Genomic DNA, 14,257 nt, shown 5'->3' with positions numbered 1-14,257 from the left:
GTGCCTTCTGCAGGCTGGGGCTCCAGCAGTGGGAGGGCAAATGCGTTCCCAGCACGTAGGCAGGGGAGATGAGAGATGCTGTCTGCTTGGGTCCCGTGTGCTCTGCGAGCCTGGCAGCTCCTAGGAGCGGTGTGCTGCGGTGGCTGATCTTCCACTGCATGCCCGCCCGGGTCTGCCGCTCAGCACCGCTGTGCCCAATGCTGAGGGATTCACTGGTTTGCCTCTGTGTCTTCTTCCCGTCCCTCCCCAGAAGTAGGAAGCACTTGTACTCTCTTAAGCAGGAGCGTTGAGGCTCGGTGTGGGAAGCCAGCCATGCAGGTGGGGCATGTTCCTGCTCTTCACTCTGGTGAAGAGGGTGCCTAGCTGTTGGCAATGACCACATCACGCCGACTGCCACCGCTCACAGCCGAAGGGAGCGCACCACTCCCCACAGCGTGTAAAGAAGAGGGAGGGAAGGGCCCTGCGCCTTGTCCCCAGCCCGGGAGTCTGCTGTAAACCGCAGCCCGTGCAGCCTGGCGCCAGCCCTGCAGTCAGCAGCAGAGGATCTTGAGGAAGGCTTTGCGGAAGTCGGTGTTGAAGGTTGTGTAGATGATGGGGTTGAGGGCGCTGTTCACGTAGCCAAGCCAGGTGCTGGCACTGTAAAGCCCTGGGGGCACGTGGCAGGATGGGCAGTGGGCGTTGAGGATGTGAATCAAGAAGAAGGGCAGCCAGCAAACTATGAATGCCCCTGGGTTTAGAGAGAGGGAGAAAACAATCCATGACTTTAGAGAAGCAACTACTTGGAAAGGGGCCTGCACCTGTGCCCTCTCCCTCCATCCTCTCACTATTTCCATGCACATGTCTGCATTTGGTAAACGCTGAAGGTGATGTTTATTCCTGATGCAGAGGGACTTGGCAAGAGCTCAGGCTCCTTGGAACCAGTTATGTGAATGGATGGATGGGGCTACAGAAGTGGCCTGGTGACAGACAAAAGCAAGTGGGAAAGACTGCTGCCTTAGCTGCTTTAATCAGTTACGATGAGGGCTGCATTATTTCCCCACTCCTACTGATATAACGAGGGGAAGCAGTGTGTCTGGTGACTGTGGCAGGTGACTGGGGCACCAGTCTCCTGGCTTCTCTATCCAGCTCTATGAGCTGGTTCCTCTGCTGCTCCTTGCCTCAGTTTCCCCTTCTGTAATTGGACCTAAGAGCTGCTGCATGTATGGAAACTTAGGATTGTTCCAGCTTTATAATAATAATAAAAAAAATAAAGGAAAAGGGAAAGCAAAGGTGGTAGCTGTTCCTCCCTCTAGCAGGGCTTGCTGGCCACTGATTTAAAACAAAAGGGTAACAAAACATAGCAAATAAAACACTAACATACTTGGCTCTCAACATTTGAAAGCATTACCCTAGATCCCTAAATGTCCCACCATTGTCTCTCCTGAGTTTGTGGAGCAGTGACAGCTGAAGTCTGGGCCTGGCTTGCATTTTTTTAAATCTCAATACTGTATTAGGAGATTCCTTGCTCTTGCAAGTCCCAAAACATCATCCCTTGCACCCCACTAGACAGAGTGGCTCTCACTCACCCAGGACAATAGCTAGCATCTGTGTAGCCTTCCTCTCCCGAAGCTGGATCATCCGGGGCTGCTGGTGTGCTAGCTTCAAAGAGCTGATGGTTTTGCCATCGTTGAGCCTCCGTACCTCCAGTCCTGGCTTCATACTCTTTCTCCTCTCTTCCAGCCTGTTGTGTTGTGTAGTCCCTGGTGTCTTGGTGAGCGATGCCTCATGGCAGAAGCTGCGGTACCGCTGCAGGTTGAAGACAGTCAGCAAATTTCTTTTGGTAGGCATCTCCTGGCCTGAGCATTTGAGTGGGAGACAGGGGGAAAAGGTGCCTTGGCATCTGTTTGGCAAAGCTTTTCTCTCCAGGTGTTCCTGCAAAAGAGGATGCCACAGAGGAACTGGGAACCACCCAAACCTCTCCTTGGGTCAAAGGATGACGAGGAAAGTTGTAGGAGTCATCCTTAGCCCCACTTGCTTCTTAGGTTTGCACCTTATCCTCTGGACTGACCTTGGCTTATCAGAGGGGTGAACCAGCACCGGACAACTCTCTGCCTCCATCCCACCAAGGAGAAGCATGAGAACAAGAAGAGCTGAAACACCTGCTCTGCTAACCTTTCACTTGTATTTTTGTGTTGGCCCTGCGCCCCTCAACATCCCCACCCTTTTTTAATGTAGCTTCACTGTGAGAAAACGGGTAAAACAAGCGGATATACGTGACCAGGTGATCCCTTTCAAACCATTGTGCTGGTTCCCATGGTTGCAGCTATTTCATCTAGAAAGGTCAGTGGAACAAATGCTCCGTGCACCATGAGCATTTTGACCTCTTAAGTCTGTCAGATGAAGAGGTGGGTTTTTTTTTCCTAAATAATCTAGGTTAAAGCCTGTGAAGCCCTGAGAACAAAGTTTCATAGAGCAAAAATCAATAAATGAAGAAATTAGCCAGACTTCTGCATGGCTGAGAAAGCCCTGCTCTGAAGAAATATTGAAGTAGGCTGTGCTTTTTTCTAGTTGCCTGGTTCTAGAGGGCAGAGATACACAAGGAGTATCCTCTTTCTAGAGGGCTGAAAAGGATTTAACTGGAACTTCTGCATCTCAAATATCATGGTGTATGAGTGAGGGATGGGATGAAAACATGCCATGTCCCTTCTTTATGCTTTCCATTTTGTGCTTTGACCCTTTGAGAAGATGATGCATGCCCTGTCCTTTTTGACAGCTCCTACTGCGTTCATGTGGATCTTACTTTGTATGCATAACACGGTTTGGCGCTGGCGCTGTGGCTGCCCTGCCGGGTGAGGGTTCGCTTCTTTTGCCTTTGTCTTAGCACGAGGTAAATCCGGACATAGAGCAGCAGGGTCACCATGAAGGGGAGGTAGAAGGACACCAAAGAGGAGTAGATGATGAAAATAGGGTTGGATATGGAACAGACACTGGGATCCCCTGGGAAGGAGAAGAGAGAGAGAGAGAGGAGCAGCTGAGCTGCTTTGGTTTAGTACATGGAGGCTCTGGTGCATTGGCAAAGCAAGTTGAAAGGTGGCTGGGGGACAAAGGCAGTCTAATGAGTGCAAGTATCTCCTGTCTGTTACTGCAAATTATACTGTGGCCTACCCACTCACCTAACTGATGCTTAAAATGGACTCTACCTAGGGCCATCTAGCATGACCCAGCGTGCATCTGCCTGCTTTTCTGGCCAACAGCTCTGCCCTCTTCTCTCATGTCTATTCCCATCCTTTCTCAGAGGATCCTTTCTCCTTTTCCCTCTTCTCTCATGTCTATTCCCATCCTTGAGAAAAGATCCTCTGAGAAGAGGATCCTTTCTCCTTTCGTCCTTTCTCCTACTCCTCTGACAGCCCCTGAGCTGTCTAGATGCAGAGGTGTGCCTTCACCCCCATCTGTCTGGACCAGGCAGTGGGGACAGCAGCACTTCCCACCCCCCTGTCCCCTTCTCGCCTCAAGCACTGCATAGAGGATGGATGGGGAGCAGAGGACTTCTGCCTGTGGCTCAGGGGGGAGGAAGGCTACCCTGCCCCTCTGCCTTCAGGGAGAATGGGCTGCCCTAGGTGAGGGGAAGGAGAAGACCAACCTGCTTCCAAGGAGGAGGCTAAATTGTTTGCTTTCCTCAAGGGATTAGGTGAGGAAGCAGACAGCCAGTTGGATGGGAAAGAGGTTTCTCACAAGCAGTGCCAATATGCAATTCTTGCTGTTTAGAAATATGTCCTGTATCAGATTTAAAACTGTGTGTCTGGACCTGTTGATATAAGCAAGATGCAGTAAGTCTGATATGTGTGTGTGTGTGTGTTGGATGTGCTGCACGTCTGGAGGTTTGCTCTGTGTGCACAGAGTGATTGTTTGGGGGGATCTGTAGACCTGGATGCTTTGATGGGCATTGATTTGGCAGTAAAGCAGGCAGGTCTGTCCTCAGAGCAACAGTCAGTGTCTGCCTGATCAAATGGCAAGTTTATAGACAAGAGCACATCTGCTCTCCAGCACTGGAGATTTTTCTCACCTTTCATAGCGTGCTTTCCAGTTCCCTAAAATTTCCTGTAACTTGGAAAGGCTGCAGGACCCACGTTAAATGACCTAGCCGTACACAGGGCAGCCCCATTTCCAACCCCTCCCTGCATGCTATTGTTCGAGACATCACCTACCTGTAGTATTGAAACCAAAGAGGAGAGGGCACGACACTGCAAACGCCAGCATCCAGACTATCACAATCATGAGAGAGACCCTCCTGCAGGAGCTCTGCCCAGTGCTGTACTGGTACTGAACTGGTTTCACCACTGCGGTGTATCTGCAGACCAAACCAGCTCCAGAAAGAGGAGAGGTAAGAATGGAGGGAGGAAAAGGACCAGGTTTTAAAAGGAAAATGAAGGCCACATAGGGAACATGATGGTGAATGTGGTGAAGAAGTGGAAGAGGAAAGGAGAGAAGATCAGATGATGGGATCAGCAATTTGTAGAAATGGTAAGCGGGGCGTTGGGGGGAGGAACAGAGGAAATCAGAGTTAGTTGGCAGCACTGCAGAGAAATGCTCTGCGGAACTTCTGGCATTGTGAAGCTACAAGGTTTGGGATGCCAGATGAATCTAGAAACCCCAGGAAACCCTCATCCCTCAAGCCTCTAAGGTTATATGTGCACTGCTGGGAAAGAGCAGTCTCTGGAGCAACCACAGCCTGCTACACTCTGTGCCTCAGCTGCCCACTCTGGTGTCAGCCTCGCTGACAGCCAGAGGATTGCCCACTGGCGGGTGTCCAGGGCATTCAGCTGCCAAGGTGCCCCAGGGGATGCAGCTCAGCAAGGCTAGGATTTGGAAGGCACAGGAGTCTCGTCTTTAGGATAGCCCGGGGGCTGCTCCTTGCAGACAGAGCCAAAATGAAACGGGGATAAAGATTCCTATGGGGGAACACTGGACCAACCCAGCGTTGAGAGCTGCTTCGTATGATTACCCTTGAACCACATATTACAAAGGTACAGTATGCAGTGTTTCTTCCTTCCCCCACTCCTCGGTCCTAACAGCACCACGTGTGCTGAGGTCTTGGCTCCCAGCCCTCAGCGCTGCTTAAAATAATAGGCTCAGTTTTAAGATGCAGAAAAGCAGGGCAAGGCTGAAGATTACACAGCAATAATCTTCACCCCTCCCTATGTATATGGCAGGATTTTGTTTATTAAAACTTCATGAGTGAGGTCTCCAGAAGGAGAAACCCTCTTTGAGACTCAATGGGAATTAGATGACCAATTCTGGTTCCTGTCTCCAAAAAGCATGAGGATGTGGTTTACTACCTACTGGTGATGTGGTTTACTACTACTTGCTGACAACTGGTAAACTGCTGAGCTGCCTCTCTGCCCTTAAATGCAGACATCTTCTAGCACATGGTGGGCAGAGCCATGTTAATAGCAGTAGTGGCAGTGATAGACTTGCAGGGAGGTTTGTGTTCCTGAAGACACCAGTGCTGCCTGTGCAAACTCCACTTCCTTGTCCCTGCCACGCTGGGGTACGGGGCTGACCCCCATCTCCAGACTATCCCCCGGATGCTGTTGGCTCTCACCTGTCAATGCTGATAGCACAGAGGTTTAAAATGCTGGCTGTGCACATCATTACATCCATGGTGACGAAGATATCGCAACAGATGCGGCTGAAAGTCCAGACTCCTCCAGTCACCTGCACCAGCAACCACAAAACTGTCAGCCTTGTTCCGCACCGAGTCCTGATAAGTTACGTATAAGGAGGTACTCTCCTCCAGGTATCTCAACAACTAGATGAGTTCATGTTCACTGTGATGTGCAGAGGGAAACTGAGGCACCTATGTTGTGTGCAAGATAACACAGCGGTAGATCATGGAGAAGGAGCCACACCTTGATTTCATTCCTTTAGTTACTCTTACAGAGGGAGGCAGGGTGAAGAAATAGAGAGCAGCTATCCCTTCCCTTAAAGCCTAGCACGATAAATTGATTTAAATTTGATATCACTGTATATATCCTTTGATTAAGGATTATCTGAGAAATCTAAGGGCTGAAAGTGTTTCTCAGCTTAGGGGCTGGAGTTCTCTTGCAGGCAGTGAGCCGGAAAAGTGCTGCAAATTTATGCATGTATGTATGAAACAGAGACCTGAGACCCAAGGCTTCTCTAAAACCTTATTTGGATTCTCATCTCAGTTACAGATTTTGATTATTAGATCTGAGTGAGAACTCACAAGCTATTCGGATAAATGGTTTTGGTTTGCTACCATGTCGAGCTTTTGTTCTGGTTGTTTTGAATTTTTCATCTGAAGTGCGTCATCGTGAAAGCTTAGCTGTGACCAACCTTTGTGATGGAGAAATGCATTTTTTGGCCCAGCCATCAAGTTCTTGACAGTGACCTTTTCGGTTGACAACAATATGCTCCAAGCACTGTGTGGCACTGCTTTCCTCGGGGCTGGGATGATAGCCTGACTCCGAGCGAGGTGGACTGCCTCAGAACCCACTCCTTGTAGGAGGTGAACAAGGAGACAGCCTACCCTCCAACAGATAAGCCCGTTGGATGAGTACAGCAAACAAATCTAATGCTGTGCTGGTTGGAAAAGGGGGGTAGGAGAGAAAGAGGGAGGAAAGTCCTTGCTTGGAGAGAGCCTGGATTTTAGCCTTCAACCCTGTAGATCCTGCTGGTTCATCTGGATCCTGGGAAGCTATCAGGAACTGGCACTAGTTCCTGGTCTCTCTGCTTACATTTAGACCGCATCTGAAGTACTGCATCTGGTTTTGGGGCCCCAGTACAGGAAAAACATTGATAAACGGGAGCACGTCCAGCAGCGGGCCACCATGACAGTCCCTGGGGGCTGGAGCACTTGTCCTGTGAGGAGCAGCCAAGGGAACAGGCCTTGTTCAGCCTGGAGAAGAGGTGGCTTTGGGGGGGGCTAACAGCAGCCCCCTAGTGGGAGGTTATTAAGAAAATTGGAGCCAGGTTACTAAGAAGATGGAGACAGGTTTTTCACAGCAGTGCATGGTGGGAGGACAAGAGACAACAGGCATAAGTTGAAAGGTGCAAACTGGTTATGAAGGTAAACTTTCTGACAGTGAGGCAGTGGAGCTGGTTGCTTGGCGAGTCTGTGCAGGCTCCATCCTTGGAGGTTTTCAAGACCCACTCAAAAATACCCATCCCAGATCAGGCTGGAGAGGGTGCCACAAGTAAGCTTGGCTTCTACGGCAGTGGGTCAACCCTGCAGCAAGTGTCGATGCCTTCCCGCGAAGGACGCGGCTCCCTGCAGAGAGAAGCACTTGTATAAATACAGAATTCACTCTGTGCGAGTTGTTTTCAGAGTTGTTTAAGAAATAATCCTGAGAAATTTAAATGGGTTTGATTGTGCCAGCATTCCCGCACGTGGGCACAGAAACTCGCTGAGGTGAGCTGTGTCTTTAGGGTGTTCTCTGCTGGACTCAGCTGCTACGTGTCAGAAGTCAGGTACTGAACGAGGCAGTCTTCCATTAGACCCCCTGACTCTGAATGAATACAGGAGAGAGAAATGGGAATTGGCTTGCAAAATGCAGTAGGGAACTGTGCTTTCATCTTCAGTTCTCTGGTACATGTGGGGCTCCTTTGTTTTCTTTTAAAAAAAGCAAGCAAAGGAAAAAAACTCCAAACCAAGCCCTTAGAGCTTTTCTGCACAATTAGGTGAGCTACAAGACATGCAAACTGAAGGTTGTCCCTCTGAAATTAGGGACCTTAACAGGTAGGTTCAGTTTTCAAAGCAACCCCACACCGGTTTTGCTTTAGTTGCCTATTTTGAGATCTGCTTGACCACCTCAAAACATAAAAAAAAAATTATAAATGCTGGAAGCCTTTGCAGTGGGACCCAGTAAGGGGTGTTTCTGTAGTCTGAGGCAAAATGCAATGCAGTGACTGTGTGATCTGTGGCGTCTGAAGAATGCTTCGCCAGGAGCTGGTGCCAGGTGTTCACATGAAAGCCAGCTGCCACTAGCCCAGCAGATGTACAAGCACTTAACTGAGGGAGTTTCCAAGTTCCTGAGCACATTCAAACGCTAAGCCCAAGAATGTGAACCATTAAAACTGAAGAAGGTGGTGGTGGGAATGGCTCTGAAGTGAACCCTCTCAGGATGATGCATTCAGATCACACCACCTGCATACTAAGCTGTAGCTTGTATTAAGAGGATGCTTGACAGATCAAAACGTTTGTGCTTGAAACCCATCCTCACTTCCACCAGCCACAACTTCGAAAATGGAGAGTAGCTCTGCTGAAGTCGGTGAAGTAGTTAATATTTACCTGTGGGGTATGCAAACCCAGAATTTATTCCAGCATTTAACAATGAAGAAAAGCCTTTTTATTATAGGCCTTGTTCATAACTTTTAAAGTTCTATTTCTGCTCTTCCTTTTGTTGCTCTGGTCCGCTCATCTTTGCTACAGCAGCTAGAACTTGCTAGTGTGCGTTTCTGGTTTTCATCTGCTGGCAGGGTACCTGTTCTTTATCCCTCTGGTGTCTTTTGTCCAGGAATCTCAAAGCACATCACACCTATTAATTGAATGAATCCTCACAACTGCCTGGGTGAGGTGGAAGGTCAAATATTGTTCTCTTACAGCTGATGAGAGCAAACCACAGAGACATGAGCCGATACAATCTCTCATTACCACTCAGTGCATGTGCGGCAGAAGTGGGAATAGAGTCCAGGATGAAATCCTGGCTCTGTCAAACACAACGCTAAAGCTCCCTATAGACTATTCAGGTCAGGTTCTCACCACATCTTTCTTGATGACCAGTCTGCTTTATCCACAAAATTGCGGTATTATTATTTTTTACTTTCCAACCCTATAGGAAGTCTTCCAGTTTAAAAAAAAATAATCATTGTGCATTCATAAACTTATGCAAATCCATCACACTCCTGAATCCTTAAAAATAAGCAGAAGAATCTCTGTAAATCAGATATGTATGATGATGCCATATTGAGGAGTACATGAATGGGAAAGTATGAACATGAAGTTGCATCAGGTGATGACAGGCATGTAAGTAGTGGTGCATCTAAGCATACTCACTTAAGCGTTTTGTGTTTAAGAGAGCATTCTTGGAGGTGCTGTTAGCTCCCTGCAGCTGTGAAATGGCCGCTTATGTTTTTGCACGGCAGGAGTAACTAAGAGCATGCATGTGGTCAGGCCTGCTGACAAGTGGTAAACTGCTGAGCTGCAGTAACTCAGTTGTCTGTCCTCCCTTTGATGGTAGTCTGGCGAGCTCCTTGAGCTGAAAGAGCAGTTGTAGGTCTCGCTGCTCCGGTGTGAGAGCCACAGAAGAGGAGGCAGCGTTACTCTCACATGCTCTGAACAGAGCTGCAGACTGGCCCTCAGTGACAATCATCTTCTGAAGCTTTTTTCCCTTTGGAGGTAGAACCGGATGTTGTGAGAAGACTGAGAAGGATGCTCCAGGCCATGCTGCTACATGTCCTCCTCCATTTATACAATGACTATAATAAGGCATGATGGTATTCAATGACATCAAACTCCAGTGAGCAGGATACCCTAATGCCACTGTCTTAGAAACCTTGGTGAGCTTCAATAGTTGCACCAGCCACAGCATCAGAGGTCAGGAAAGAACTGGGGTAGCAGTACTCTTACATTAGACCTACCCGTTGACCCCAGAAGATTGCTAGACACAATGCTGAATAGCATTTTTGTGCCAGAAACTTCATTAGGTGGAGATGAGGATTTTGAGGTTATAAAATGTTCCTATTGTTGCTCTGTCACAGCCTTCCCAAAAGGCTTCTCAGAAAGAGACGGTTCTGGTCTGCATGGTTGATAAAATGACAAATTTCATGGAGAAGGTCCAAGCCACAGACGGCTCTAAAAATTGAGTGTAAAGCACAAAGTTCACAAGTGACTTTTAAATCTGAGGTATTCATCCACCTTTAGCTTCTCCATAAATCATGGCCAGATCTCAGATGTCTGGTTTGGCAAACGTTCAGTAGATGAATAGGTATTGTACACGGTTTTGGGGACTGAATGATTTCTTGGCAATTTCCAGGCCCATAGCGTACTGAAGCATGATGCCATTTCCACTTCATTGGTAGAATCACTGATCCATAAACAGCAGCAAATATCTAAATGACTTCGGGGCTTTTGGGACTGTTTTTTAAATCTTAGTCTTGCTGGAGTCCTACAGCCTAGCTCTCTAGGAGATACTGGGCAATGCTGAGAGTAGTAGGTTGGGTCTGGGATGTGTGTGGGTTCTTCTCCCTGTTGTTTGGGTGACTCTTGGATCAGCTACTTTGATTACCCAGGCTCCACAGATGGAAATGAATCTTGAATGGGTCTACAAACACAACTAGGGAACGGGCCTACTGTCAAGCTCACAAATCGTGACCACAGTACTGCATGGGGGCAGAGGCTGCTTCACAGATATGCCTTAGTCCCACCCTGTCCACAGCAAGAGCGAGTGCTAAGTCTTTCCTAATGCAAAGCATATTGTGGTTTCATTAAAGATTGGAATACACTTGAGGTGATGGACTATTCCAGTCTGAAATAAAATTTGACTTTTAATAATATTTTTTAGTTGCAATCAAATTGCAGAGTCTAATTCTGTCTTGCTGGGATGGCTTCCCCCCCCACACTTATTCCTTGCTTTTTAATCACTCGATGTAACACAACTGAGCTGTACACATCCTGCAGGCCAGCTCCAGGACCACTCCACACAGATTAGTCTAAATGCTGCTACTGACTTCATTAGGAATGTGATCACACATGCAGTATCATGGTGCTCTCTTTGTTCTTTCACTCCACAGCATTGCTATACATAAATAATTAACCATCAATGCCCTTATTAATGATGCTTATACACAGAGCAAACCCTTAATTTCTCTTAATTGTAGCCTTGCTGAGACTGCAGTGGGCACAGTTTGGGAGAGTGGCTTGGATTAACACAAGGGAAATGCCTAGGCCGGGTGCCAAAGCTTAGAGCTGTGTTGCCTATTCAACATACTCCAGTGGCAGAGGAGGGCTATAAGCCACTGCCAGTTCCTGGCTACTTGATCAAATCACCTTGTACCCGCATAGTAGGTCTGGCATTTGCTGGTGTTGTCCTGTCTTGTCCTACTTTCTGTTCACGGACTGCGCAGTCCATATGCACAAGTCAAAATCCTTCTCTGCTTCTGCTTTGTTTTGCAGGAAAAAGGTCAGCCAAAGGTGGGCAGCTGCCGACAGAATATTTACGCTACCCTTCAGCCTGATCCTGGCTTGCCCCTTATGGAAAGAGCATGAGGCATCAGCGAGATCATGGCTTAGAGGCTTATTCTGTCTCTGTTAGCATGAGAACAGGGTACTAGGGCTCAGCTGAAAGCTTACGGCTGATGATAGATGTTCACTCTAAGTTTTCTAGACCTACCAATTTTTGTGAATTAGTGTAAAAATGCTGAAGAGAACAGATAAAAATGTCAGCTGTAGCATACCTTCATGTATTTACTTCAGCAAAAATATTTGCCCCAGGAATGGCTTCAGTAATTCAGGATTTTGCCATGGTGTGGGGGGATTTGGTTTCCATCTTTGCTGCCCTATATCGGATGGTGTTACCCACATTGTGCACGGTCATGCCAGTACGTTTTTACACTGGCTGATGTGCAAAGATCAGGGAAATGGCGAATAAGACCCTGAGGGCTTGATGAGTCCGTGGAAGTTATTGTGAAAATGCTCACATGGCTTACAGAGATTTTGGAGCATGTTCTTCAGATTCATCTCTTTGTCAGCCTGCTTGGGGAATGTTGCTTGGAGCTGACCTAACATCATGGGCGTTAAGGCTCTTAAACTCCACAGGAGATGACTGCCCTTGCTTGTTTTCTGGCCAGCAGGAGTGAGTCCGTGGAAGTTATTGTGAAAATGCTCACATGGCTTACAGAGATTTTGGAGCATGTTCTTCAGATTCATCTCTTTGTCAGCCTGCTTGGGGAATGTTGCTTGGAGCTGACCTAACATCATGGGCGTTAAGGCTCTTAAACTCCACAGGAGATGAGGATTTGACTGCCCTTGCTTGTTTTCTGGCCAGCAGGAGTAGGGATTGATCTGGGCTCTAAGGTGAGTTCTTATAAGGTATTTCCACCTTATTGCCTCCCCCGCCATTCCTGAATCATCGTGGTGCTCACTGGCAACCCTTCTGGCTGATGGAGTCAGCTTCAAGGATGCTCAGATGAAAGTGGTATTAGCACATCAGAACCCACAATCTACATTACTGGCTGTAGCCCAGCTGCCATTCAAGCTCAAAGAGGCTGTGCTCTGCCAGGAAGGGCAAGGCTCAGGTTATCTGCTGACGGGTGGGACTGTGGTGTGTTTGTCCGGCATGTGTTCAGCCTATGAGGGTCACCTCTGTGACACTGTGAGCTGCCACCCACCTGCTGGGGGGTTAAAATGTGAATAGACTTTATCTGTACCCGAGCTGGCCTATCCTGAGAGCGTGCACTAATGCTGGTGAACTTGTACTGTGGTTAAATTCTGCTAATCATCTTTCCCAAGATGTACTCACCTCCAGGTACACCACCCATGGCATCACCAAAGTAGCCACCAGCAAGTCCGCCACCGCCAGGCTCACCACAAGGTAGTTTGTTGTGGTTTGCAAGGTGCGTTCCCTCAGCACGGCTAAGCAGACCAGCACGTTCCCAAAGATGATGGCCAAAATCAAGATGCAGTAGCAGAGGGCATAATAGGCATGTGAGTGTGGCAGGTCAGGCTCTGTAGTGTTGTCTGCCCCACAGGGAATGGGGTCGGTGGTGTTAGGATGACTGCTGGTTCTTGTGAAGAGGGCCATGGGGACGCCGCTGCAAAGAGAAAGAAAGAGATGACTGAAAATCAGAGCTCTACAATAACTGTGAAGAACAGTACCTTTTGTGAACAGTGTATGATTCTCATACCTCCTTCATGAATCCTACTTCAAGACAATTATAGAGGTCTTTTTTCTGCTCATATATAGGCAGAACTTTGCTTAAGGTCTTGCTTGGCCTGTTTTGTTTTTCATTGAATCTAAGCCAAGAGAAGAATGCAAGATTTCACCTCCTGTGTGCATCTGAAAGGTGCATCTTACCAACCAACGCCGCTGTACGGAAAGTGGCAGTGGTTTTAAGATGTACCAAAGTCATACCACAGTACAAGCCGGGCAAGAGCACAGTCTGAAAGACAACAATTTGTAGCGCTGAGGAAGACCCAACGCAGTTACCCAAACTAGGGCTTGCCCAGAAGCTTGGACCTAGTACCTTTTCTTCTGGGAAGTACCCTCCCCCTTCCCTCGTCAAAAAATGTCTTCCGTAACTTCATGCACTCGAGTGCTCGGCAGCCTGGCAGAGAGACTGCACCTGCAATGCTCAAGTAGCCTCTTGAACCCTGGCTGCCTGGCAGTAAGCACCACCTACTGAACTGCTCTTTTCCTGCAACGTGTTTCTGTCCCAGGCCTTCTGTTCAAATAACACTCTGCTTCAGCCCTGCCTGCCTTGCCAAAGCTTGACTGTCAGTGCTGCCCCCATTTCATCCCTGCTGTGCTCTGTGTTTTCCATGCCTGGCCAGAAGATGTGCTTCCTGTGCTGAAGAGCAAAATCAACTTGCCATTTGGGATGAAATAATGGAAGGATGCTTGCAGGGCACTCTGCATTTCTTTTTCTTACAATGGATTCATGATTGTGCTTAGGAACCTACCCTTCCTTGATTTGGAAGGAGGATGATTTTTTCCAGGTATATAAAAGACTGCTGTCCCAGGGTTGTTCTGTGACATTTAATCGCTTGTATCCGATTTTTTTCTTTCTTTGTTAGTGCTCCCATCGCTGAACTCGTCATCAATATGGCAGGTACGAAAGGCAAGGAGAAAACGTTGCAATGCCGATGGTATAAATATTACTCCTTGTTCCACCTCACCCCTTGAACAGCAGCATCTGTGATGCACACACTCCTGGAAGAGTAGCTGTGCAATAGGTATAAATTGCTCCAGCCCCTGGGCATATATTAATCCTTAAAACTGGTGTCCCTTGCTCCTGCTGGTTTGTAGTTGGGAGAGGACAAGGGCTGAATGAGATGGAAAACTAAACTTCCCCCTGTCCCGTGAACACAGATCCCTCCGGACAGAGGTGAAACAATCTCTTACGGCATGTGTGCTGTTTGAAAGTGCCTGTGCTTGTCTCTCCTTCTCTATCTTTCTTCTGCCTGCCCCTGACAAAGAAGTTAAGCCTTCCACTGGATCTGAAGGATTTCCCATAGCGTGAGCGCTGCTGCCGAGTCCAG

At 48.0% G+C, this 14,257-nt stretch overlaps 1 protein-coding gene across 1 annotated transcript; it reads right to left on the bottom strand.

Moving 5' to 3' along the window:
* Positions 1-521: 521 nt before the first annotated feature.
* Positions 522-13,963, bottom strand: DRD3 (dopamine receptor D3). The gene is made up of 7 exons (XM_009289669.2): positions 13,895-13,963; positions 12,519-12,810; positions 5,582-5,694; positions 4,185-4,327; positions 2,780-2,976; positions 1,566-1,911; positions 522-727 (listed from the first exon to the last, which is right to left on the bottom strand). The coding sequence occupies exons 1-7, from the start codon at positions 13,909-13,911 to the stop codon at positions 531-533; spliced, it is 1,305 nt and encodes a 434-aa protein (XP_009287944.2). The 5' UTR covers positions 13,912-13,963; the 3' UTR covers positions 522-530.
* Positions 13,964-14,257: the final 294 nt, after the last annotated feature.

This window comes from Aptenodytes forsteri, unplaced genomic scaffold, assembly GCF_000699145.1.
Source record: "Aptenodytes forsteri isolate BGI_AS27 unplaced genomic scaffold, ASM69914v1 Scaffold61, whole genome shotgun sequence".
Classification (NCBI taxonomy): Eukaryota; Metazoa; Chordata; class Aves; order Sphenisciformes; family Spheniscidae; genus Aptenodytes; species Aptenodytes forsteri.
The sequence above is the reverse complement of the archived record's forward strand: the minus strand, read 5'-3'. Positions and strand labels throughout refer to the sequence as shown.